This window comes from Epinephelus fuscoguttatus, linkage group LG12, assembly GCF_011397635.1.
Source record: "Epinephelus fuscoguttatus linkage group LG12, E.fuscoguttatus.final_Chr_v1".
Taxonomy (NCBI): domain Eukaryota; kingdom Metazoa; phylum Chordata; class Actinopteri; order Perciformes; family Serranidae; genus Epinephelus; species Epinephelus fuscoguttatus.
This window is the reverse complement of record NC_064763.1, coordinates 21131910-21157310: the sequence shown is the minus strand read 5'-3', so window position 1 is coordinate 21157310 and position 25401 is coordinate 21131910. Positions and strand designations below refer to the sequence as shown.

Sequence of the window (25401 nt, the reverse complement as noted above, 5' to 3'; positions counted from 1 at the left end):
ACGACAGTGTTTGCTTCTTATATGAATGTAAAGCCAAACCCTGTTGTTTTTTTCTAAACTACATGCTTTTGTTGCCTATCTGTGAAAAGGGAAGTGTACTTTGAAAGGACACAATGCATGTAACAGGCTGAAGTTGACACAGCGTCCTAGAATGTCAACAACCGATGCACCCATGCTACCCTACACGTCACATGTAGACGTGCAAGGTCCACAACCAATATGTGATGAGCACAGAGTGAGAATGTGTTGACTCACTAACTCAAATGTCATGAGAAGTGGAGCAGGCTGACCCAAATGCAGGAGATGGAAGGCAACAGCAACTCAAAAAGATTACTCCTTTCCTCCCAGGGAAACAGCAACTGAACATCACACAAGTAAATCAAGGATCCAACAAAAACTGAACTGAAAACCAGGATTTAAATACAGACTAGTCTAACGGGGAGATGAAGAGCGGGTAGAGAAAAAGGGTGGAGAAGCTCAGGTGTGGGGAATAAGGTGATGAGGCAGAAGAACAGGCAGGGAGCTAATTGGCTGAGAAAAACTCAGGATTGCGGCAAGAACTAATGAGGCTAATACAGGACAGGTGTGTAGGTAGGAGGGGACAGGAGGGGAAGAACACAATAAACTGAAACCAAGAAAACTCAATTTTCTTAATAATAAACTGACCAAGTGAAAACTAAGTGAGAATAACTCATGAAGCCTACTTAAATGAGTCCTAAACAGACACTTAGTCCAGTCTTCCCAAAAGTCTGAAGGCATCAGGACATAGCCGATATAATTTATTACTTCCCACCTCCTAATTGTAAAATCACCACAGAAGCTCATGGGGCCAGATGCAGCAGTTACCCAGGTGGGTGACTTCACACATTTGGTAAGTCTGAAACTGTCCCTAAATTCGGCTAAACCAATGGCGCAGATTTTGAAGGAGACTCAGGGGACATGTCCCCCTCAATATTTAGAACACAAGCATTGTCCCTGGCATAAAAACCATTAAAGTAGCAGAGGACTTTTATTTATTTTGATGAACTGAGAACGTGACTTATAGACATAACAATGCCTCTGGTAAAGTAGGTGACAGGAAGTACAGAAAGGTGCATAAAAAAATCACCAGAATGAAGGAAATTAAGTGTTTGATGCTCAAAATTTCTCAGGAGAGAGCCCCCTGACCTCCCACTTAATAAGTGCCCCCCTTAAATGTTGTTACAAAACCTACCCTCTTGAGCCAAACAAGTTTCTAATAACCTTACTTGGGTACTGCTGCTGATGTGGTACAATATGGCTGTGTTGCATATACAGCAGCACATTGAAAGCAGACTGTGAATTATCCATGTAAATTGGGTTGGTAAAAGCTCTTCTTAGTTAAAGTGTAACCTGTGAAAGAAAATTAAGGTGGTGCAGAAGCTTTTCATTTGGCTCCATAAAGGAAAATATATTGAAGGTCTGTGCAGCCTTTGCATTTGCCAAATAATTATAGAAGAGTTTGTGATCAAACCAGTGACTCAGTGATTTCTGGCCTTTACATTTCTGCCTGGAATACAATGGCTGAAGTTGTCGCCACAAAAATGAAAATCTGTAGAACAATGTGAAGACAACACAAGTATGTTTTGGATCTATAAAAGCAGAATCTTGACTCAAACCTGAAGACATGACAGTGCTGCTGGTGCTACATGTTCACTGCCACCTAGATGAAACTGAATACTATCGATTATGGTCACACTGAAATACCTACATGACTCATTGACTCAGAAAACATAATATTTTATTTTAATCAGGATCTGAACATCATTAGACAAACTTTATCCACAGCTGTTTGACAGTTTGTATTAGCCAAGATCAATTAAAAATACATCTGAAAGCCCATTTATCCTTTGCTTTGGGAGTTAGTTGGTAATATCCGTTAACTGTAAAAAAGGATTAATTTTTTTATAGTTAATGTTAAGGTACTGTATATGACATTCGGAGCATTAATATAGCAGCAAATCACTATTTGCTATGTAAAGATATAGATAAAGTCAAGCTCCCTCAGAATGTGATGTAATCCTAGCTTCTCTACTTGTTGTTGTGGTAGACCAGGCGTAGGCCAAAAAAAAAAAAAATCTGTCTGAAGCCACAAAATATATTTGAGCCTTATAAGGAAGGTAACACAAAGCTTATTACGTCTTAAAGGAGTTATATGTAAGAAATCCAAAGCAAATAGTTGTAAAAGCATCCTAATATGTCACAGAGACTAAGGAATAATGTTCATATAACATACTAATCTCACTGACAACAATAGTACAGCCAGAATATTCGCATTAAAAAAACATTTTTACAGTCCGCAAATCATTTTTATGTTTTGAATTTGTGTTTTGGCCTGTTGCGCCACCCACCCACCATCTACCAGTCACGCAGTCAGTAGAGTCTCAGCATCAGTTACAGTTACGACTGAGCTACAGCAGCACAGCAAGCAGCATTAGCAGTGTCCCGGTACACGGCATTAGCAGCTGGCTCCTCCTCAGCTGTATCCCGGCAGCAGCGTTAGCAGCAGAGAAGCCGGACTTGCTCGAACGGTCCACTGGAAAACCTACGAGGTGACGTGGCCCTGCCACGGCAAACAAATCAGTCTCCAGCGTGCCGCTGTCCAGCAACTTCGAATCTGTAGGGGAGGGGGGGCGGACATGACTTGCGGCAGTATTTTGAATTTGAGTGCAGTAACCGTTTTGGCCACATTCTTACATACAGCGCCTTTAACTAACATTTGTAACTTCATGTCATGGCGGCAGTGTTGCCAACTCCTCAGTAAGAAAAGTAGCTATTGGCTGTCCTAAAAGTCGCTAGAAGTCGCTAAAACGTCATCACCTAATTTGAATAATTGTCCATATGCATGTAATTGTAATGGCTGCTGTAGGAGAGAGGAATAACGTCGTTGGAGAGACAAAAACTGAGTAAAAAAACACCCTGAATATGTTTAGAACTATAAATGAACCTTCTTTCAGTGATTTATATTAGACAAAGAAAATTTTACATTTACATCCCACCCTGACTGTAAACCAGGTCGGGATCAGCCAGCAGCGGTTCCGCGCATGCGCAATTCACTTGCAGTCTGGACGTGGAGGGGTTAACATCTCCTGCTCTGACTGCTGCTGGGAGGGAGGACTGGGCCGTCTGTGAGTGCTTTGGGGCGAGAGAGGAGCCCACGGCAGCACCCGCTGCTCATTGAGAAGAATAAGAATGATACGTGCTCTCACAACAGAGTCTCCAGAAGTCTTCAATAACATAAGAAAAAGTCGCTAGATTTGTCGCTAGTCGCTTTTTTGAAAAAGAGTCGCTAGAGGGGTCTGAAAAGTCGCTAAATATAGTGACAAAGTCGCTAAGTTGGCAACACTGCATGGCGGCGCAGACCTCCTGTTTATTTTTGTAAGCTGAAACCATTTTCCATTTACTTTAATTTCGCAGATAAGAAACAATAAATTGTGAAGACAATAAAGCTTCCACAAAAATAGCATTTTAAGTCTTGTGTGTGATTTATCCTGGCTTCATATGAGCAGAGGAAGTCTCTGCTCATCACTAGGCTAATTTATACAATGTAAAATGCCATAGGCCTGTGCTAATAACGTTAGCATGTAGTATTTGTTTGGAAAACGTGTTTAGTACAAGACAGTTGTTTTGTCAGTGAACCTTGTGAGTTGTAATGGAGCCGAATTTTGTAACGTTACCTTTGTTAAATGTTGCTGTGTCCCTGGCTTCATAGGAGTTAAGGAAAAGTAGCCGCTAGGCTAATTTATACAATGTAAAATGCCATAGGTGTGTGCTAATAACATTAGCATGTTGTATTTGCGGGGGAAAACGTGTCCAGCAAAAGACAAATGCTTTGTCTGTGAATCCTGCAAGTTATAGTGAAGCTGATTGGTGTACTTGTGTTTGAAATTGTCTCTATTAAGCCATGTTTAATGTGTGTTTAATGTATGTTTTGGGTGAGTCAACTAAACTTTACAGCACTTCACAGAAACCTCCACTGCCGACTAGTGTTTTGGAGGTGTAACTGCAGAGTTAGCACTGTCACCACTGTTGCCATTGTTAGCACTGTTAGCTACCAGCCACCGGATCAGCCACCTCCATGTTGAGAGCCGTGAGCAAACAATCCTGACCTGTATCATAGAAATTCTCTGAATGTTGTATAGAGCAGGTGATGGTACTGATGCATGATGCAGATTCTACCCACAACAACCCGTTTTTTTTTTTTTTTGTCCTATTTCAATCAATAAATTCAAGTATTTGTTTTAATATTATGTAGCTTGTATATCCAATGCTGGGCTCATCAACATGGTTTCAATGTCATACTTACTGTAAAAAAACAAAAGCACTGCAAACATTCAAGCTAATTTTATGTTAAAAAACTGACACATGAAAAAAAGCTGTTAAAGGCTGGATTGATGGTAAGCATAAAAACTTTGATTTAGAAAACAAGTAACAAAATGCAGAACATGAACATGAGCTCTGCCACACTGATTAAATTTGAGAGTGACATATAGTGAAGACTGAACATCCTATTGTTCAGAGGAGTGACGTTGCTCCAGTTGTTTTCAGCCGCCCCCTTTTTTTTTTTTTTTTTAGGCTTGTTGCTCTTCTGCCTCAGCATGGAGGCTGCCAGCTGTGGTTGCCACGGGAACACTCTCTGAGGCTTCCTGGGCCTGAGGAGAGCTCCTCCTAGTGGACAGAGGGAGAGTTGATGTGTCACACTTGAACTGGGAATAAATTGATGAAATGCAACAGCATTGAAAAAATAAAAGTAAAAGTCTAACTTCATCTCGTTGGCCTCTGATACTTTGACCTCTTTGTATTTGTGTTTCTTCACAGTGTGAGCGATGAACCACACAAGCAGGAGGATCAGTACACACCCGAGCAACGCACCGATCACTGCACCAGCGATCACTCCATCGCTCACTTCTGTACAAACAAAAGTGAATGAAACCTTTTGAAGTATTTTTGTTGTTTTTTTTGGTGCATAATTTCAACAAAAAACAAAAATGTAAACGTACCAGCACTCAGCTCCACAGTGCAAGATGCAGATCCCACTGCATTTGTAGCATTGCACTGGTACTCCCCAAACTGAAACTGGGATATGTTTCCGATGTTCAGTACTCCAGTTGGGGTTACTGAGGAGACAAGTGTACATGTGTGTTTTAAGAGGATGAAGGCACACATGTAAACAAGTACAACACAAACACATACGCAGTACTAACCTCTTCCCAGTACAGGCCTCCTGGTCTTAGCCTGATCCAGCCTGGTCCAGGTGTACGTCGGCTTCGGGCTCCCATGCTCACTGTGGCAGGTCAGAGTAACCAGGTGACCCAATTCCACGTCACCGTGGACGGAGCAGTAAGGAACAGAGGGCCGCTCTGACAGACCACAGGAAGGATGCATGAGTTTATTTGGCAACTTTATATTTGGTAAACCTTCTTTATTATGGTGCACATGTTCAGTCAATAGAAATGAATGATACTTTTCATACTGTTGCAGCAAGAGCTTCAGACTGAATTGATCCTGAGAGGTTTGGTCATAGAATTTGTGGAGCACCAAGTCTGATACGTTTATGCATTTTCAGTTAGTCTATCAATCACTGCCAGTTTCATCTAACTACTTTAATTATACTTTAAAGGGAGAGTTCATCCCAAAATCAAAAATACATATTTTACCTCTTACCTGTAGTGCTGTTTATCAGTCTAGATTGTTTTGGTGTGAGTTGCCGAGGGTTGGAGATATCAGCTGTAGAGATGTCTGCCTTCTCTTAACTCTAATGGAACTAGATGGCACTCAGCTTGCGGTGCTCGAAGTGCCAAAAAAAGTACATTGGAAAAATTCAGCAGCAATGTATCTTTCTAGAAATCATGACCTGGTTACTCAAGATAATCTTTAAACATGTGGGTCAGATCGCAGGCATTGGAAAACAATTATATCAAAATAAAATAATAACAATATAATCTAATTTAATGTTGTAACATTTTTATGCTCTCACTGTTTACTTCATGTTGACTCTGACTTTTGCGCCAGCTGAAATATGAGAGCCACTTCAATCAGGTGCATTACCAACAGACACATTTACTGTGGTGATGCTGGTCAATATTATAACAATACGCCAAAAATATTCATTTGAATTGTTTTTTCCTGAATTACCTTTGCTTTACTACACAATACTAACCTGGAAATCCAGATGCCCCGCCCCCAGCAAATTCGAATTTGCTCTGCACAGGGATCTGGCCCCGATGAGCAGAGCCCGTTGAATCGCCATCGGACCAATCAGATCAGTCTATCTGATAGAGGCGGGCTCTGGGCGAGTAACATGATGACGACATTGCCTTCGCTTCTAAGGACGTTTTTACCGTTTTGCCAACGGGATATGGCAAAAGCATAATATACCAGTTAGCCCCACTGTTCGGCAGACAAATGGGGCTTAGTGCAATGAATATGTCACCTTGTTTTTTGCTCTGATTGGCCATCGTGTTATCCAATTGCGTGTGGCAGCATTTAATATGCCTCAGTTAGTGCCGCCCCTTGGGTAGGAAGGGTGTATCGGTGAGGGCCAGACTCAAAATCTTTCTAGATTTGAGTCTGGATTTCCAGGCTAACACAATACCTTAGTTTCATGTGCATAAAATGTCCCAAAATGATCACTTTAAATGTGCTGCCTAACCACATTATTTGAACTGTGTGTGGTTATTAAAGGATTTGCGGTTTCAGGTCAGGCTGCAGATCTTTTGTTGACGGGTCGGCTGGGATTGTGGAAATAATTTGTCATATGTACATTGTACATTGCATGTTGGATGTTGCATGTTGCACATGGCGGTGCCTGTTCAGGAGTGGGTCTTTGGTTTGGTAGAAAGAAAATAGTTGCTATATGAAAAGGCTCCCAACAAAGTGTCTGAGTAACTGTGTCTTGATTTCTGGAAAGAGACATTGCTGCTGAGTTTCTCACATGCATTTTTTTTTAGCACTTTGAGCACCACAAGCTGAATTCCATTATACTGGAGAAAAGGCAGACATCTCCACAGCTGCATATGTTCAACACTGGCCAACTGACACCATCAATCTAGACTGACGATAAGAGGTATAATATGTATTTTTGATTCTAGGGTTAACTGTCCCTTTCAGACAGTGTTGGAAGAAGTGTCTTTAGATACAATTTTTAAACTGTATTTTGCAGTAAAAGCACCAGCACAATTGAAAAATATTCCATCATGAGTATAAGTCCTGCATTCAAAATCCTGACCAAAATATACTAAAAGTATATTTTAGATTTGCACAGTATAGTGTGTAAATCACAGCCATTGTTGTAGACAGCATGTTGGGCTTTTGTCCTGTCGACTCAACAACACTTTGTACCACGCCTGGATGAACCCATATCTATAAAGCTATAAAGAAAGATAGGAGCTGCACTGTATACTCTAAAATAGGTCATAACGGTCACATCAAAGAAGAGAAAAGATGAAATGTATAAATCTGTGTGTCTTGTAACAAAGACTTTACAGATATGCGTTTGTTGAAATGACAAATCCTTCACTTGTTGTTAATCAAACAGGGCGTCGTGTGTGTGTCCGTTAGTCATCACGAGGCAGGAAGTGTGTTGGGAGTGGCCTTACAACTCTCTGCTCCTGAGGTGAGACTGAATCTTTGCTGTATATTCCACAGTGCCTGCCTGCTTATCATTTCACTGTATTAATAACACAGTTGTGCTCAAACATCTTTAAAATGACAACATTATTTTTTTAACGACTGAGTTTTCACAACAAGGGTAGAGCATATATTCATAATTCATAATAGACTACGCTCTCTCTGTAAATATTACCATATGTAACAGCAAGCCATGATGAAAAGCTTTGATCTCACCATAATCAGCATGAGAACAGCCATACATATTCATACAGCACTTAAGCATACATCACATTCAGCGTGTAGTCCTGTAAACATTTTCATAAAGGCTGAGATTATGAAGGCGTGTGTTTAGCATGCAGCAGATGTTGATGTATATTCTGTATGCAGTACAAGGATGCAGTCACAGTCCTACTCTAATTTTCCAACACTGACAATGAGGAGACTGCTGCAGTAACCATGGAAACTACTGAGGATACTGAAGCCTGCAAGGTTGTCACTGGTAACTCAGTGAATGAGAGGATTCAAACTGAATGTAATCCCCTAATCACACCATTCAGGGCCACTGTTTTAATAGATTTGTTAATGTTACGGCACTGATTAAAGATACAGTAATCTCAGCACTCAAGTATCTCACTGAAATCAGAGTCATCTAGCTTAGGTTGAGTCTCACACTGGGATTTTACGTTAAAAAACTACTCGGGTGAAAGTGAAAGAGTAGCTCACTCAGAGATGATTAACGTAGCCCCAGTGTTGGGGAATAACTAGTGACATTTAACAGAGCTGTGTAATTAAATTGGAAAATAAATGTAATTTTAATCAGTTACAGTTGCTGAGGAAAAAATATGTAATTAAATTACAGTTAGGTCCTGTATCCACATGGCACGTTTTTCTCAGCACAGGTGTCTTTTTTCAGTTGTCGCCAATGAGGAGAGTGTATGCGAGAAAAGGCACCATGATCAGTGTATTTTTTTCAGAGTGCTTCACCTTTATTTTTTTTTTTGTAGTAATTTATATTGTAGTAATTTATGTTATTTTCTTTTGAACAGAAATAAACAGCATGAAATGGCATACATTGTATGGCCATATAAATCTGTAAAAACAGGGTACAAGGACCAGAGAGGTTACACAGTTATATAATTAGACAAAAGACAATGCAGGAATAAACTGAGTAAAAGAAAATTAACAATGCTAAAAAATAAAAATAGACTAGGCTGGGAAATGGTGCCAATAAAGAAGTGCCAAAAACGGCAGTTCCTCTAATGGCCACTTGAGGCCGACTCTAAAAGTAAATCCCCATAGACTCCCACGTTAAAATGTCCAACTTTTAAGCAGAAATAAACATGTTTACAGCCAAGTACAAAAATCAATTTTGGTCTCTTTAGCTAATTTCAACAGTCACGACAACTGAACAGAGGGTGATTTTTTTTAATAACTCACCTGTTTACATTTTATCAAGGCCCAAAGTTATGCATATTTAAGCGCGGGGACGCTTGATTGACAGGCTATGAGTCAGATTTACCCCTCCTTTCTCCACAGCTCTAGCTTCTCGCCCAAATATGGCCACCTCCGGCTCCAAAAAAACCAACATGGCGATGATCAAAATGCAAAAAGGCTTCAAAATGGCAGTGCTCAAACCAGTGGGTGACATCAAGGTAGCTACGTCCATTATTTATGCAGTCTATAGTTGGGACGAATTTCTTGGCAACACCACCAAGGGTAGGACGGCTGACAAGGAGCCGTCTCTACATGCAGACAGGCTCCAATCATTTGTTATCGAAACATCGAAATGCTCAACGTCAAACCTGAAAAAATCTACAGGTAAGTAAATGTGACTGTAATCAGTCACATAAGAAAGTAATCCAAAATTAATCAAACGTAATAAGTTGCGTTACTTAGATGAAGTAATTAAAATAGTTACATTGTTTAATACATTTAGGGTAACTAGTAACCTCTAAACTATTAGATTTCAAATGTAACCTTCCTAACACTCTGTAGGCCTGCATTCACATGGAAAATATGAGGAAGCAGAATGGTTACTGCAGGATTACAACATTTAAATATATGACTTAAATTAAAAAAGAAAACGTAAGTGTTATTCTTGAGACCAGAAACTTCAACGAGACTGATAGTGTGCTTTGGCTCTCCTTTCTCAGCTAGCCACACCCCTCCGAGCGGGAGAATAATAGCCAAAGCACCAGCACAAGGTTTCAGTTAGATTTTGTTCTCCCCTTTTCTTTGTTTTCATAGCAGTTTCAAATCACACCAGACTACACCCAGGCCCAGGTGTGAATGCCGGTATGATAAACCGGTCAGAGCACCACGCGCACACAACATGATCGGCTACTTCTGCTTTCTGCCATAATGCAAATATTCAGCCGATACTGCTGATAGGTGTGGTCCAGTAGTGTGAAATCTCACACACACCTACTGTACACTCTCACAGTGTTTTCGACCTCTTCTCAGGGTGGTGTTGATATTTGTACAGATTATTGTTATTATATATATTTTCCTCACTCTCACCCAATTACTTTTACAGCTCCTTGAAGTAACAGGTGAATTAACTCAAAGTCTTAAAGGGACAGTTCACCCTAAAATGAAAAATACATATTTTACCTCTTACCTGTAGTGGTGTTTATCAGTCTAGATTGTTTTGGTGTGAGCTGCTGAGTGTTGAAAATATTGGCCATAGAGATGTCTGCCTACTCTCCAATATAATGGAACTAGATGGCACTTGGCTTGTGGAGTGCCAAAAATTACATTTGAAAAACTCAACAGCAATGTCTTTTTCCAGAAATTATGACCTGGTTACTCAAGATAATCCACAGACCTTGTTGTGAGCAGTTTCACGTAGGAACTATTTTCTTTCTACCAAACTACATCTACCAACTGTATCACTGTGCAGAAGGAAGTGTGCATCTACTCATGGACAAGAGGCTCACGCTTGTGACAGCACAAGATGTAATGAATGGCATCCTCCTCGGCTGAGCTGTAACATTAGCTAGCTCTGTGGTGCTAGCCGAGCTAACAGTGCTCATGCTCTCTTCTGCATGGTGATTCGGTTGGTGGGTGCAGTTCGGTAGTAGAAAATAGTTCCTATATGACACAGCTGGATTATTTTGAGTAACCAGGCAATGATTTCTGGAAAGAGACATTACTGTTTAGTTTTTCAAGTGAGTTTATTTGGCACCTTGAGCACCACAAACCGAGTGCCATCTGGTTCCATTATATTGGAGAGATGACAGACATCTCTACGTCCGATATCTAACATTCGGCAACTCTCACCAAAACTATCTAGGCTGATAAATAGCACTACAGGTAAAAGATAAAATATATTTCTGATTTTGGGATGAACCATCTCTTTACAAGTAAAGGTGGTCACCAGTTTCATTAATGACTTGTGTTTTACTATATATCCAAGACAGTGAAACATTTCTTTTTACAACCCTTGGGGTTAACTTACCAAGAACAGTCACAATGATATCAGCCTCAGACTGTCCGTCCACATCAGGAATGTTGTGAACCTGACAAGTGTAGACCCCACCATCCGATGGCTGCATGTTGCTTATTATTATTGAGGCGTTTTTGGTAGTACCAGGAGAAGAGGTAGGCTGCAGCCTGTCCTTATAAGCCTTTGAAATGACCTCATCTCCTGACTGGTAGTAATACACCTGAAAGCAGATGGCAACAAGTTAGGCTATGTGACACAATAAAGAGACAAATGATATTTCAGAGTAAAACCTCATTGTTGTTAAGCGGGTTTTTGTTAGGAGGCTAATTAAAGTAATGTTACAATTTATAGATAAAATGTGGATACTCAGCAATGACACTGCACATCTGTAAGGCAGTTGGTTACATTAGAATTGCCAGAACAGAAATCTGTTACATCATTAAAAAAGCTGTGTGAAAAAGAAATAATACATACCGTATATCCTTGACTTAGTCCCTATTAAACTAAATTAAAAATACAAACTGTTCCCAGGGCCTAAACGAATGACTTTTAGTGTAATTGCATCCAGATGGTATCATGTTATTCAAGAACTAACTTGAGTACCTGTGGCAGCTAATTAAACATTAGTCGTCCTGTTAAATTAATTCAAAACTTTGAATAATAACCTGCAATCGCTCTGATTTTTAAAAAAATTAAATCTGCTTTTATCTTATTTCTCAATCACAGGCTTTGTTGTCTCAGTGAGGTGTGGCTCCCTGCAGTTGGTTAACGATACGCGGCACACTGAAAAAGGTGCTAACCAGTGCACAAGATGGGCTTTTGGTAAATGTTAAAGCTTTGTAATGAAGTCCATTTAAAAGCAATAGAAAGTCTGAATATCTTCCAAAGTGGTGAGCTCTGTCATTAGATCCCACCTGGCGTAAATCTGTAACCGATTAAAAGGACAAAACGCCACTTTTGCAAAAATTAAAGAAACTCCAAAATGACTGATGTCTCTACAGTAGGCTATCACTCAAAGCCCTGTGGAGTCATTAAACAAACACTGTGAGCTCCTGGACTGAAACCAAACACACAGGGGAAAGGTTCACTTTTCTGCTTGATATATTTAATGGAAATACACTGATACTGATAATACTACACATTTGGCCTAATGTGGTACAAATCTCTGATCTGGACAGCAGTGTGTGTCTACCTGCTGCGGCGCACTGGAGGACGTCGACTCAAAGTCCCACAGAATGGTAAGGCCTGTGGTGGTCTCCGCGGTAGTCACGAATGTACATTGGAGTAGGACGCTTCCACCCACTGTCACATTGACGTGTTTGCGCGGAGTCTTGACTGTGATCAGTTCAACGCATCCTACAAAACAACAAGTTCATTTCAAAATCACAGATTACTAAAAGCAAATAAAAATACTCCTCAAAACACAGAATTATAAGAAGAAGCAGAGATGAAGTTACCTATTACGCTTATAAGCACCAACCAGCGCAGTGATGTGGGGCACATCTTCACACATTAAATCTTCTCAACAACTGAACTCTCTGCACTTTCCACAGTTGACTCTTGCAAGCAGAACCAGAAGAGAGGATAAAAAAAAAAAAAAAAAAAAGTTTCGATGTCGTAGGCAAGGTTACAATATGCTGGCTAATGGATTGGCTGATACTGTTGATAACACCATGTTTGCATTTCCATGTTTGCCAGACTGGGTGTGTGAAGCCTGTTGTTTTTTAAAAAAGGTTGATATAGCCGTTAATAATTTGTGGCAGGGGCAGCTGAGAACTAGAAAAAACTCACCTGTTCATACATGTATGAATATCACAGTGTGCATTCACACGCAAAAAAAATATATTGAAGTACAAATTCTTTAAGTATACTCCTATGACCACATGACTAAGGTACTAAAAGTGTATTATTTTTGATATACTAACAATGTACTTGTACACTATGATATGTCAGTTGAGATACAACAAAGTTTAACTGACTGTACTATTTTAAGACACCATGAAGATATATTTAGCCTGTGTGTTTTAGCTTCTCTGCACTGGCTCCCTGTAAAATCCAGAATTGAATTTAAAATCCTTCTCCTAACTTACAAAGCTCTAAATGGTCAAGCTCCGTCATATCTTAGAGAGCTCATAGTGCCCTATTATCCTACCAGAACACTGTGCTCTGAGAACGCAGGGTTACTCGTGGTCCCTAAAGTCTCCAAAAGTAGATCAGGAGCCAGAGCCTTCAGCTATCAGGCTCCTCTCCTGTGGGATCATCTTCCTGTTGCGGTCCAGGAGGCAGACACTGTCTCCACATTTAGGACTAGACTTAAGACTTTCCTTTTTGATGAAGCTTATAGTTAGAGCTGGCTCAGGCTTGCCCTGTACCAGCCCCTAGTTAGGCTGACTTAGGCCTAGTCTGCCGAACGACCTCCTATAAAACACTGAGCACCTTCTCTACTTTTCTCTCTCTGCTTTGCTAACACTCATGTCCTGTTACTGCATTTCGCTAACTCGGCTTCTTCTGCGGAGCCTTTGTGCTCCACTGTCTCTCAGGTGAACTCATATCGCAGCGGTGCCTGGATAGTGTGATGTGTGTGGTTGTGCTGCTGCCGTGGTCCTGCCAGATGTCTCCTGCTGCTACTGTTATTATTAGTCATATGATTATTGTAACATACGTATACTATCATATATTAATATATGCCTACAACATATTGTACCACAATAGCCGTACTTATTAATATTATTACTTTCATTAATGTTGTTGTAAGCTACACTCATTACCGTCTGTCCTGCATCTCTCTCTGTCTCTGTCTCTGTCTCTGTCTCTGTCTCTTTTTCTGTCTCATTGTGTCATACGCATTACTGTTAATTTATTATACTGATCTGTTCTGTACGACATCTATTGCACGTCTGTCCGTCCTGGAAGAGGGATCCCTCCTCAGTTCCTCTTCCTGAGGTTTCTACTGTTTTTTTTTTTCCTCGTTAAAGGGTTTTTTGGGGGAGTTTTTCCTTATCTGCAGAGGACAGAGGGATGTCGTATGCTGTAAACTCTGAGGCAATTAGTAATAATGGGCTTTATAAATAAAATTGATTGATTGATCTCAATACACTTAAAGGGCCTGTATGTAAATTTAAGGCGAGGATTACAGATTCCAACCAGCTGAAATTTCTCCAAGTTGGAACACTGAAGGAAGTGTTAATTGTTTGAAGGTTTTTACCGGGAGTCGAATTATCCAGAGGTTTCTTCTTCCTCAAAACAAATGGAACCAGTGATTTAAACCGGTAAAAACCCTGCATATAGCGGTTTCACATGAATGGCCCTATCTAGAGCCATTGTTTGGTTTGTTCATTCTGGGCTGCTGTAGAAACATGGCAGTGCAACACAGCGATCTCTATGGAAGAGGACCCGCTTCCTATGTAGATCAAAAACGGCTTAATCTATGGTAAAGAAAATGCAATGATTCTTATTTTCAGGTGATTAAACACTGAAGAAAACATAGTTATTATATTATATTCTATTTCAACACATTCTCACTCCCATCTTGTCAAATATAAACACTGTCTCGTCAAATTATGACGTGCTAGGTATGCTCCTGTGTCAATTTTGGATGCTCAGGGGTGATGTGTGAATTTATACTCGTTACATGTGTCATCTCTATTAAAAAAAAAATCTTCTGTTTTCACAAGAAATAAACATTTTCTGCTTATTAAATGCATACAGTCTTTCAAAATACACTTAGAACATTAAAGAACATGGTTAGCTTTCGAAAAAAACATCATGGTTTGGGTTAAAAGAAAAACACTTGTTACTAATGTAATAAAACGTCATGTGACATAAGTCACTCATTCCTTCAGTGTTTATTGTGGAGGAGGTTATTATGGGGAGCCAAATTAGATAAGATGTTCCTTAAAGTCCCAGTGAAGGTTTCCTCAAAATAAAATCATTGCACAAAATACCCTTAAGTCTTCTCCTCAAGGTTTCCTTCAGATGTTCACTAAGCATTTATGGTTTTCTCCTTGTCTTGGTCTGATACTTAACAAACCCCTAGACTGTTGCACAAAAGACCTTAGCGACCAAAGCAAGATTAAAAGAAATCATGGTTCTTTGTAGACCTAACTGCATACTTTTGTTGCCAGGACCTATAGAAGTGAAGTTAAAACAAAGTTGTTGTGTTTTTTCTAGTTTAGTTTTTTTTAGTTTAGTTTGAAAAGAGACTGTATGCACTTAAGAAGTAGAAACTGTACATTTTCTGTTAAAACAGGAGTTTATTTTGAAAAGGAACAATGCATATAACAAGCGTAAATTTAGACACTGTCCCTGAATGACCAAAACTGATGCAGGAGGGGGCTTAGTGGGTCATATTTTGATGTGTAGGGCCGCTGACCAAGTGTTGGTATTGGATGCATTGTGAGTAAATGAAGTTTTGAAAAGAGACTGCATTTAAAAAGTAGAAACTGTACATTTTCTGTTAAAACAGAAGGATATTTTGAAAAGAAAGAATGCATGTAACAACTGTGAATTTAGACACTGTCCCTGAACGTCCAAAACTGATGCAGGAGGGGGCCTAGTGGGTCATATTTTGACGTGTAGGGCCGCTGACCAAGTGTTGGTATTGGATGCGTTGGGAGTGAGAATGTGTTGCTTTAATAGCACTAATAATGTATCATAGCAGACTAAGTACATTGTTAGTACATTAAAAACTGCTATGAAGTTTACTTAGATTAAGTCTAGTTCAGTGTACTTCTACCTTGGTTTTAAATTACAGCAAATTAAGTTACGGTCGGTGCAGCCTGTTGTGTGTGTTAGAGGTTGTTGACTTTATAAGGCAGGTTAAGGCCACTCTGTGTTGTGACACTGATGGTTAATTCATTTTTCAGTACTTTGGCAGTACTTTCACTCCAGCTCATCACTCCGTCCTCCTTGTCTTGTAAGTCATTCTGGGTCAGGGCTTCTGGCGAAGGAATTAATGTAATTTAATCTCCACCTGGCCTTTATCGCTGGCCTCAAGGAAGTGTAAGCCAAAGCTGTGCAACATGCTGCTTATCACTGGGGAGTTCACTCCCTGGTGCTGCGTACTTAAAGGCAGTTTCACCTTTTGTCGTTTTCGCTCACACAGCATAGAGCACAATGCTGACGGAGTGAGACAGTGAATCACACATGATTAATTGTCTAAAATTACCAGAAGCTGACACAAGTGATTAACAATGTGAAAAATGTTGATCAGGGGTGACTGGAGGGGCGAGGGAAGCGGGGCGGTGGCGCATAATGTGGGAAGTGGATGGAGGCGTGTGGAGCTCATTATCAAGAGGACACTAACGTGATGGGATGGGAAGTGAGACGATCTAAGAGTCTTAAGACTCAAAACAACACGTGTTGGCATCTGTGTGTTTGGGTGGAACTGTACGGTGCAACACGAAGGGGCAGTCTTTAAATAAATGAAATCAGCAGCATGTCTCACGAGCAACTCATCAGGATCCAAGAAGCATTTATGAGGAATCAAGTTACCAGCGTGAGTTAATAAGTGATAAGAGGGAGGTGAATGAATGTTGCATTTTGCTCTGATTCCATAAAGTTACGTAGGGAAACCAAACATGAAGAAAATAATAAATCATGCAAACCTGTGGTTACTTTTTTGCCGTGTTGGCAATGTTGGCATTGTGTGTTTCTGCAAGCCACAGATACATTTATACATTATTATGTTGTGGATATGTTGAAACTTTACATTTTAACAACACATTTGATGTGTGGTTAGGTTTTGGCATAAAAACACTTGGTTATGGTTAGGAAAAGATCATGTTTTGGCTTAAAATACCCGGTTGGGGGGATTGTGCCCCCAAGCCAAGAAACACTGGTGGCACTATCTCAACAGGAAATGAGCAATATTTTGGTAAAAAAAACCAACCACTTTTCATTGGACTTTCCTCGCAGAAAAACCACAAACCACCAAAACACAACCATTTTTATTGTTTGTCTCAAATAGTGATCTGCAGTGGTTTCGTCACTTTAGATACATTGATATGATCCATGCGAAACATTTAAATGTAATGTATTATGGTTTGTAGAAAAGTACAATGCCAACATTTTCTTCCAGTGACTGGGCTGCATTTTGTGTGCATGGCTTTGTTTCCTGTTCATGTACTCTTTTCCATCCTTGGTGAATAAGAATAAGTTTGGAGACATTAGCATGTCTTCTCTCAGACTAGTGGACAGAAAACCAAAGTTTACATTTAGGTTTATCTTAGTTCAGATTTCTGTTCTGGAAATGTATGGCAAAAAAAGTCCAAATCTAATGAGATAATGCCTCATTAGCATATTAGGACATAAAATTTCAGAAAACTTGTGATACCAAAAAATAATAAGTAATCAACTGGAGAAGTTTCTTGTAATACCAGTTAGTTAAAAGTTTTATCTGGGTGCCCTGTAGTGTAATAATACATGTAAAGAAGTAGGAATAAAACCAGTAGGAATTAATAAACATAAGAACCATTAAAAAGTAAGAATGAAATGAAATAGAAACAAATGATAAAGACCAGCAGGTAGACTATAAAAAAAAGGACACAAATTAAAACCAATTAAAAAATGAGAATAAAATAAAATAAGATTATTGAAAGGTGCACCTACAAAGGGATGTTTTCAGTGTAGTTTTAAAGGACAATAGCATTGGGACCCACCTAACATGACTGAGTAAGATGTTCCAGCAGCTTGGAGCAGCTAAGCTAAAGGCAGTTTCACCAGTTTTCGTGGAGACCTGGGGAACAACCTGACAGCCTGCTCCAGATGACCTGAGGGGTTCACCTGGTTCATAGCTCATAAACAGTGCCAGATGATGTAGGGTCTTGAAAGCAGCTATTAAAGTGTTAAAATCAATGCTAAAATTTAATGCAACAACCTCAGCAAAGGTTTACCAGGTATAATGTTTACTGTCTTAGATTATCTTGCGTTCAGACCAGGCACAAATAAAACAATTTGCTTATGTAAAATAATTAATGTAAAGACGCGATTAGATGTGAATTCCCACCGGGTGGTGCGATGGACGCAACACAAATATCACAAAATCTGCAAATTAAGCAGCATGAATGAAGTGAATTGTGCGATTTCTCATCATATGCTTATTCACAAGACGTAAAAATTCTGAACTTAAGCGACCAATTCGCGCCGTGATAGCTGATCAGCACTGAGATCCTGTGGGGACATATGATGCTGAGTACGTACCGGCCTAAGTTCATTCATGGATTCAGCAATTTCACGCACCTATGACGGCAACAATTTTTATTTTCAAATAATTATACACTAAAGAAAAGATATTGTATTATATTCTGTTTTGGCCAACTCCCTTGGCAATGCCTCGGAGACAATGCTATTTGTCTCCAAGAACACTGTGATCATCTGCTGCTGATTTATTTGAGGTTCCAAGCAACAGCTGGAAGAAGATCAGGAATGCAGCCTTTGTCAATTATGCCCCAACGCAATGGAAAACACTACCTATAGATGTCAGGGAAGCCAGCTAGCTAAATATTTTTAAAAGAAAGCTAAAAACGTATCTGTTCACTTTAGTGTTTACCTAGCTCTGATTGCCTGATAAAGGTCTGAAACTCTTTCTTTTTACGCTTCGCACTTTTAAGATTCTTGGTTTTTCTATGAAGAGTGGGTGGTGGATTTGATGGAAAGAGACTATGACGAGGTCTGTTTATTGCACAGTGCCACAGCTGGGTGGTAGTAGATTCTGGGGCAGCTGCAGGCTGTACCTGCCACTGACAATACCCGCAGTGAGGATAACTCTTGAGGAGACTTTGGGTTAATCGGTGTCTGTTGGTGAGTCTGTGCCCTTTGGGAATTATAGGCTCTGATTGTTGATGACACCAAAAGGCCTAAAAGGTGACACAAGAAGAAGTACCATCAATTAATAGGGTCTCAAATCACCACTTTTAAATTAAAATTGTAGAACCAGATAATCCATGTTTTTAAATGTCCTTTTATGAATTGAATTGTCTGTTTTATGTCCATTATGTCTATTTTCATGTGTAACATGAACAGTGTCCCTATTGTAAAACACTTTGTGCTGTAATTCTTGTATGAAAAGTTCTATATAAATAAAGTTTGTTGAGTACTTGAGTAAATATACTTAGTTACATCCTACGCAAACCTCCAACAGGATTCAGTGCAATACCTCCACACAGACTTATTCATCCACCCACTACAAGCAGTGCTTCCCTGTCAGCAGACTGCGAGGCGAGGAGGTGTGAATCAGAGCTTTGGCTCAGACAGAGCGAGTACACATATGAGGTGTTTTGTTGACAGACCTGTCTGAAGATGGCTGTTACGATACTACAATGACATATAATGAAATATTTATCAGTTGATGATTGTAGTAATGTATTTATATATAGTGTATTTGGTATCAGTATGGTTTGATTGAGATACTGTAACTGCAACTAAGGAAAGCATTGATGCAGTTCAGGAGTTGGCCAGTAGATGACAGGCCAGGCTGTTAGATGTTGATTGTGTTTCTAAGTCTGTGTGTGTGTGTGTGTGTGTGTGTGTGTGTGTGTGTGTGTGTGTGTGTGTGTGTGTGTGTTGAGGGGTGCAGGGAGCTCGAGACAGGAACAGAGACAAGAGCGCCCCACGCTGGCCTCACTCAACTCTCAACTGCCTTAGGAAAAAATAAATATATATATTTATAAAGGCCAGACATTTGGCGTTGTTTCCTTTACTGTCCCTACAGGTACAAAGCAACCATACCACTTACTGTAATGGTTAAAAAAAAAAAAAAAACACATACAAGAACAAGAACACTCAACCAGTTGTGTGGAACATCATCCGACTGGCATAGATGGAAAGGTCTCCTTTGCATTGCTTTTTCCTTTTTTTCTTCCACTAAGAGCCAAATGCAGTGACACTGAACCATCATCTCACATTGGCATCAAACGCAAGCATGGCGCACAGCTTTCACCAAGATAGACACAACTGTTATTGGAGAAGGTGACCTGTCATAAATTTGTGTAAGGAAGAGAGCAGAGGGAGGGAGGAAGTTTACATCAGCAAACAGTCTAATTGACAGGCTGTCAGTGTTGCATTTAAGCTATAACTTTCATAAAGTGCCAGCAATAAAAATGGAGCGAGCGCATAGTTGACCCTTATTGGCATAAAGAAACATTATGCTTCCCCAAGACACATTATGTTCCCATATCCACTCTATCTAATGGCATTTTTGATCATCTAAAATCTGTCCTTCGGTGACTGACTTCAATCCAGGGAAAATGCCACAATAAACTGAGAAGCAGGCTGTTGAGATTTGCCAGGAAAGTATAATTTTATGTGTTTGACTTGTGATCTTATCAGAATTTAACCGAAAGACTACAAGACTACACTTGGCTACAGGAAGTTTGTGTTTTACACCGCAGCAAACGAATGTTTAAAAGTCATTCTCACAGTTTTTTTCTATGAAGCTCAAGTTGCCAGAAGAAAATGTTGCACAAAACATGCAAACATATTGGTTACGTTTGCCTGTTTCATACGTATCAGCGTTTCTAAAGTGACATAGTATATGAGCTTGCTTTGTCATTGGGGGTGGAGGGGATGGTGGATGGCCTTCCACCTAGAAGAGACACCAACCAAGCTTTACACCATTGTCCAACACCAACAAACATGTTTAAGTGAGTCACTGCTTCTTTTACCAGTGGTTTTAGCCCCATTGCGGATGTTTTGTAGCAACGTAACCTAATACAACTACTCATATGATATTTTAGGAATTAGCACTGCACCAATTTGGCGCCACCTAGTGTCAGCGGTGTTGCTCGCACTGTCGCAACAACCAAATTGACTGTGGGCTAGAACATGGCTTACTACTAAAACATTCAAATGTTACAAGTGGCATCAATATTATTAAACTGCAGGCAGAGTGTATTGACAGAGGAAAGGCGTTCACCAGACAAACGGGAGCGAAGGAGAGGATTTTACTCTACTTCTCCCGGTCGGAGAGGCTGGCTGCCCAGTAGCTGCGAAGGCTGCCCTCACAGGCGAGGGGGGGGGTATCACTGTCCGAGGGCTGTCGTAGAATGGCAACGAGGATGTCAGCCGACCAACACTCGCTACCCGGTCCCTGGTTGCGGCGATTTGTGATGCTGGCCAGCTAGGAATGAACTAGCAGCCAGTACAGTACAGTCCTCTCTCGTCTAGCTAACATTTAGCCGTGTTACTTACTGACCATTCGAAAGAAAGCTAACTGGACATCGGTTTTGAAGCCTCTTTGGTCACGGAGCTCCCTCCATCTCTTGAACCCTGAGTGAGGTTTACTCTTGTTTTTCCTCTTCTTTTATCACTCTCCTTTTTGCTCTTCTTTGCCTCCTCACACAGATTAGCTCGTTTTCTTTTGCTAGGCCGTTTTTCACTAGTTTCCAAACTTTGTCCGTCTGCCATTGTGCTCGTGACTCAACTATCTCATGCCCAACTCCTCATAAGGACCAGTTCCAGTCCCTGATTGGCTGACTGACCAGTTTCGCAATACATGACGCGTTTCCTGCCGTAAAGCAATTTTTTTCCACGAAATTTCGCCCCCGGTGGCAGAAGCTTATTACAAAGATTGCAAAGCCACTAAGTAACCTATGTAAACGCTGATAGTCTGATTTTACTGTGGACACTACCTTGTGCAACCCACATTATTTTCATAATGATATATTTAGGAAAAAAATGCTGTCTGTTGCCTCTTTAATGTGAAGTTGCATAGATCTAGGCAAGAAAAGTTATGTAGGTTTAGTTTATGAAAAGAATAGTGGTTGGGCATCGTCACACAACATACTTAACGTTAAGTTACATAGGTTAGGTTTAGGAAAATAAACTCATACAGGTTAGGTTTATGAAAAGAAAGATGTTTGGTTGTCGTCAAGTTACAGACTTAACGTAGAGTTACGTACTTAGTGTAATGTGATGAAATGATGATGGATCTGTCACGAGTCAGTTCAAGCAGGACCCAAATGCAGACTAACAGACAGTTTGAATTTTTAACAAAAAGCAAGCTTTAATGTAGCCAATAGAAAACATCCGGTACATGCAGGTAACTAAAAGTCCAAATAAAAGCAGAGCAAAAAACTAAACTGAAAACCAACCCGGATAATATGGTGAACTCAAATCCAAAATCCAAACAGAACATCAGGCAGGAAATGGAGCAGGGAATGTAACCAGAAACACAGGGGTGAGCACAGGAACAACACATACAAACTGACAAAGAGCAAAGGGAAACACACAGCTATATATACACAGAAAACTAATCACAAGAACAAGACACAGCTGGATCAGGAAGACATGGGCAAAAGGAGGGAAACAAGGGTGTGGAGGGGAACACAAAGGTAGAGCAAACAAGACTGATACAGAACAGGTGTGAAGGAAGACTCTGGGGACAGGGAAGGACTAAGGAGACAGGTGTGACAGAAAACAGGCGGGAAGGCACACAAAGACAGGAAGTGAAATCAGACACGACACATGAGGAGAGAATCTACAAAATAAAACAGGAAGCAGATTAAACATGAATGAACAACATGAAACAAGTAGCACAAACAGAGAAATCCTAAACAAAGTCCATAGGATAACAGAATATAAACAAACCCAGGATCATGACAGTATCTTAGAACTTCAAGTTCACTCAGTTTAACATGGGACACAAACACCAGTCTCTTGGGGAAAGTCCTGTTTTGTTTGACCCATCCATGTCCCAGCCTGCTTCCTTACATGGACTTTTGATCTGTATTCTACTTCCTTCTTTATTCCAGTCAGTGCACTGGCCCTGCGTCCTTCACAGTTACATGGTTTTAACAATTACTGGCTCGTGATTACGTGGGTCATATACTGGTGTATAACTTTTTGTAGGTATAGTAACAAACACTGTACGAGAGCAGTGTGTTTGTAGCAACCCACTGCTGTTTTTCCAGCTGGAACAGTTGCACAAAAAGCGATTGTTTCTTCACTGAGACATCGCTGCGCTTCCTGCCGGGACAGTTGCACAAAAGGCAGTTGTTTTTTTTACTTGGACATTGCTGCTTTTTCTGCAGGGGTTGTGCCCTCTAAAACCGGGCATGGTTTACATTTCATACAAATTTCATGGAGGACCAACAAACAACAAAAACGGTTGTTTTTTAGCAAGTCATCGCCGTTTCCATCAACTTCTTGGGCACCAAATGTTTTTTTAGCGGCTTGTGGCTGTTTTTCCAGTGGGAATAGTGCCATGAGAAGAGACTGTTTTTTACAGAGACATCACTGTTTTTCCAGCAGGGATTATACTCCCCAAAACAAGGTATGGTCTCATGGCAAAACATGATCTTTTCCTGATCTTAACCAAGTGTTTTTTCTACCTAAACCTAACCATACATCAACCACAGCAGTGTTGAAATGCATAGTTTTAATGTATCTGTTACATATGTAACATATCCCTGGTTTGCAGAAACATACAACGTCCACATTTTTTTTCTTGCAATTGTTTTATGTCTAATATAAAATATGGGGAGAGGTTTCAATGTCTTTAAGTGTGATCTCATGTGCCGATTGATATTCATGGGATAATGCAAATATTGGAGGACAATGACAAGCTTAAACAAAGCCACGCAGTGTCAGTTAGCTGTGAAAACTGACTCCGATAGAGATGGCACATGTACCTCGTAAGTTATATTCATCACACAATGTGCAGTGTTTGCATTTTCTCTGGCACATGTGTTTAACTGTAAGCTCACCTTTAACCGCTCCACCACCACTACACTTTTTGCTATACCCTTGGATTTTCTAAATGTAGCCCCTGGGGGGGTTGGGTTTAGTGATTCAGCCGTGGTCACATTGCATAAAAGAGATGTGTCTTAATATTTTATTAGACACATTATGTTTCCACTCTTCTTCATCTCTTCACTCTCTTTTCAACCCCCCAAACAAGAATGCCATGGCAACACAGATGAACATCCCGTAAAAGGGAAATAGATGGACACTCCGTGCTACAGGAGAAGCATGCTTGACATTTCATCATGCCAAAGATGATTCGTGATTCTTGTTTGGGGTACAACACTAACAGATTTAACTGGTTATTGACTGAATAATTGATGGTTTTCAGTTGACAGTATCTATTTGGGCAATCCAAGAGAAAACCGGTTACAGTAAATCCCTTTGAAACTGTGTATCTTCTTCCTAAATCAGTAGCACCGCTGTGTTGGAGAGACTACAGTAACATGAGCCTTACTTGAATTACTGAATTGATTTCAGTATTGCATGACCATGGCAATCATCAACCCAATCACCAGAAGAAATGTTGGCGTTGTACATTTCTGCAATCCACGGATGCCTTACATTTATATGTTATTATGTAGTCAATACAATGAAACTTCACATTTCTACATCGTTACTGTCTGAGTAACTGCCTCAAGCAGGGGCGTTCAAGTATCTCGGAGTCTTGTTCACGAATTAGGGTAGAATGGAGCGTGGGATGGATAGGCAGTTTGATGCGACTTCTGCAGTGATGCGGCTTCTGCAGTGGTGCAGGCACTGCGCCAGACCGTCATGGTGAACAGGGAGCTGAGCCAAAAGGTGAAGCTTTCGTTTTACTGGTCCATCTAGGTCCCAACCCTCACTTATGGTCATGAGCTCTGGGTAGCAACCGAAAGAATGAGATCGCGGATGCAAGTGGCTGAAATGAGTTTCCTCCTTGGGGTGGCTGGGCTCAGCCTTAGAGATAGAGTAAGGAGCTCGGACATCCAGAGGGAGCTCAGAGTAGAGTTGCTGCTCCTTTGTGTTGAAAGGGGTCAGTTGAGGTGGTTCGGGCATCTGATCAGGAAGTCTCCTAGATACCTGCCCAGTTTTATGGGCAGGTCCAACTGGTAGCAGCAGGGATTACATATGTCATCTGGCCTGGGAACGTCTTAGGATCCCCAGGAGGAGCTGGACAGCGTTGCTGAGGAGAGGGATGTCTGGGTTGCTTTGCTTGGCTTGGATGGATGGATGGGTTTCTACATTGTTGTGGTTAATCTGTTGTTTCAGCACATGACCCACTTGATTATGGCATGAAAAAGATCATGTTTTGACTTAAAATACCCAGTTTTGTGGCACAATCCTGGAAGGAAACACCATTGTCTCGGTATAATAAAACAACACCTTTTCGTAGAACCATCCCCTGGAGGGGAAACAAAGCAATAGGCTACTGTAAAACACCCATGTTTGCCTAAAAAGCTGCTGGAAACACAGCAATGACTTGCTAAAAAACAACTAGTTTTGTTGTTTGTTGGTCTCAAACAGTGGTCTGTAGCTTGGCACACATCTCACATAGGTGTAACACCATTCATCCCCACTATGGTAAATTAATTGTACTTGTA

The 25401-nt window shown here is 40.4% G+C and overlaps 1 protein-coding gene across 1 annotated transcript; it reads right to left on the bottom strand.

Moving 5' to 3' along the window:
* Positions 1–1600: 1600 nt before the first annotated feature.
* On the bottom strand, positions 1601–12645 carry LOC125899033 (V-set and immunoglobulin domain-containing protein 1-like). The gene is made up of 7 exons (XM_049593183.1): positions 12535–12645; positions 12270–12433; positions 11090–11297; positions 5223–5378; positions 5019–5135; positions 4782–4926; positions 1601–4686 (listed from the first exon to the last, which is right to left on the bottom strand). The coding sequence occupies exons 1-7, from the start codon at positions 12578–12580 to the stop codon at positions 4590–4592; spliced, it is 933 nt and encodes a 310-aa protein (XP_049449140.1). The 5' UTR covers positions 12581–12645; the 3' UTR covers positions 1601–4589.
* Between the last annotated feature and the right edge of the window lie 12756 nt (positions 12646–25401).

Excerpts from the sequence above, each read along its gene's own strand:
- LOC125899033 (XM_049593183.1), bottom strand. The coding sequence starts at position 12,580 with ATGTGCCCCACATCACTGCGCTGGTTGGTGCTTATAAGCGTAATAG. Across the intron at positions 12,434-12,534 it reads GGTGCTTATAAGCGTAATAG|GATGCGTTGAACTGATCACA; the intron begins GTAACTTCATCT and ends GTTGTTTTGTAG. Across the intron at positions 5,136-5,222 it reads GAGGCCTGTACTGGGAAGAG|TAACCCCAACTGGAGTACTG; the intron begins GTTAGTACTGCG and ends TTGTCTCCTCAG.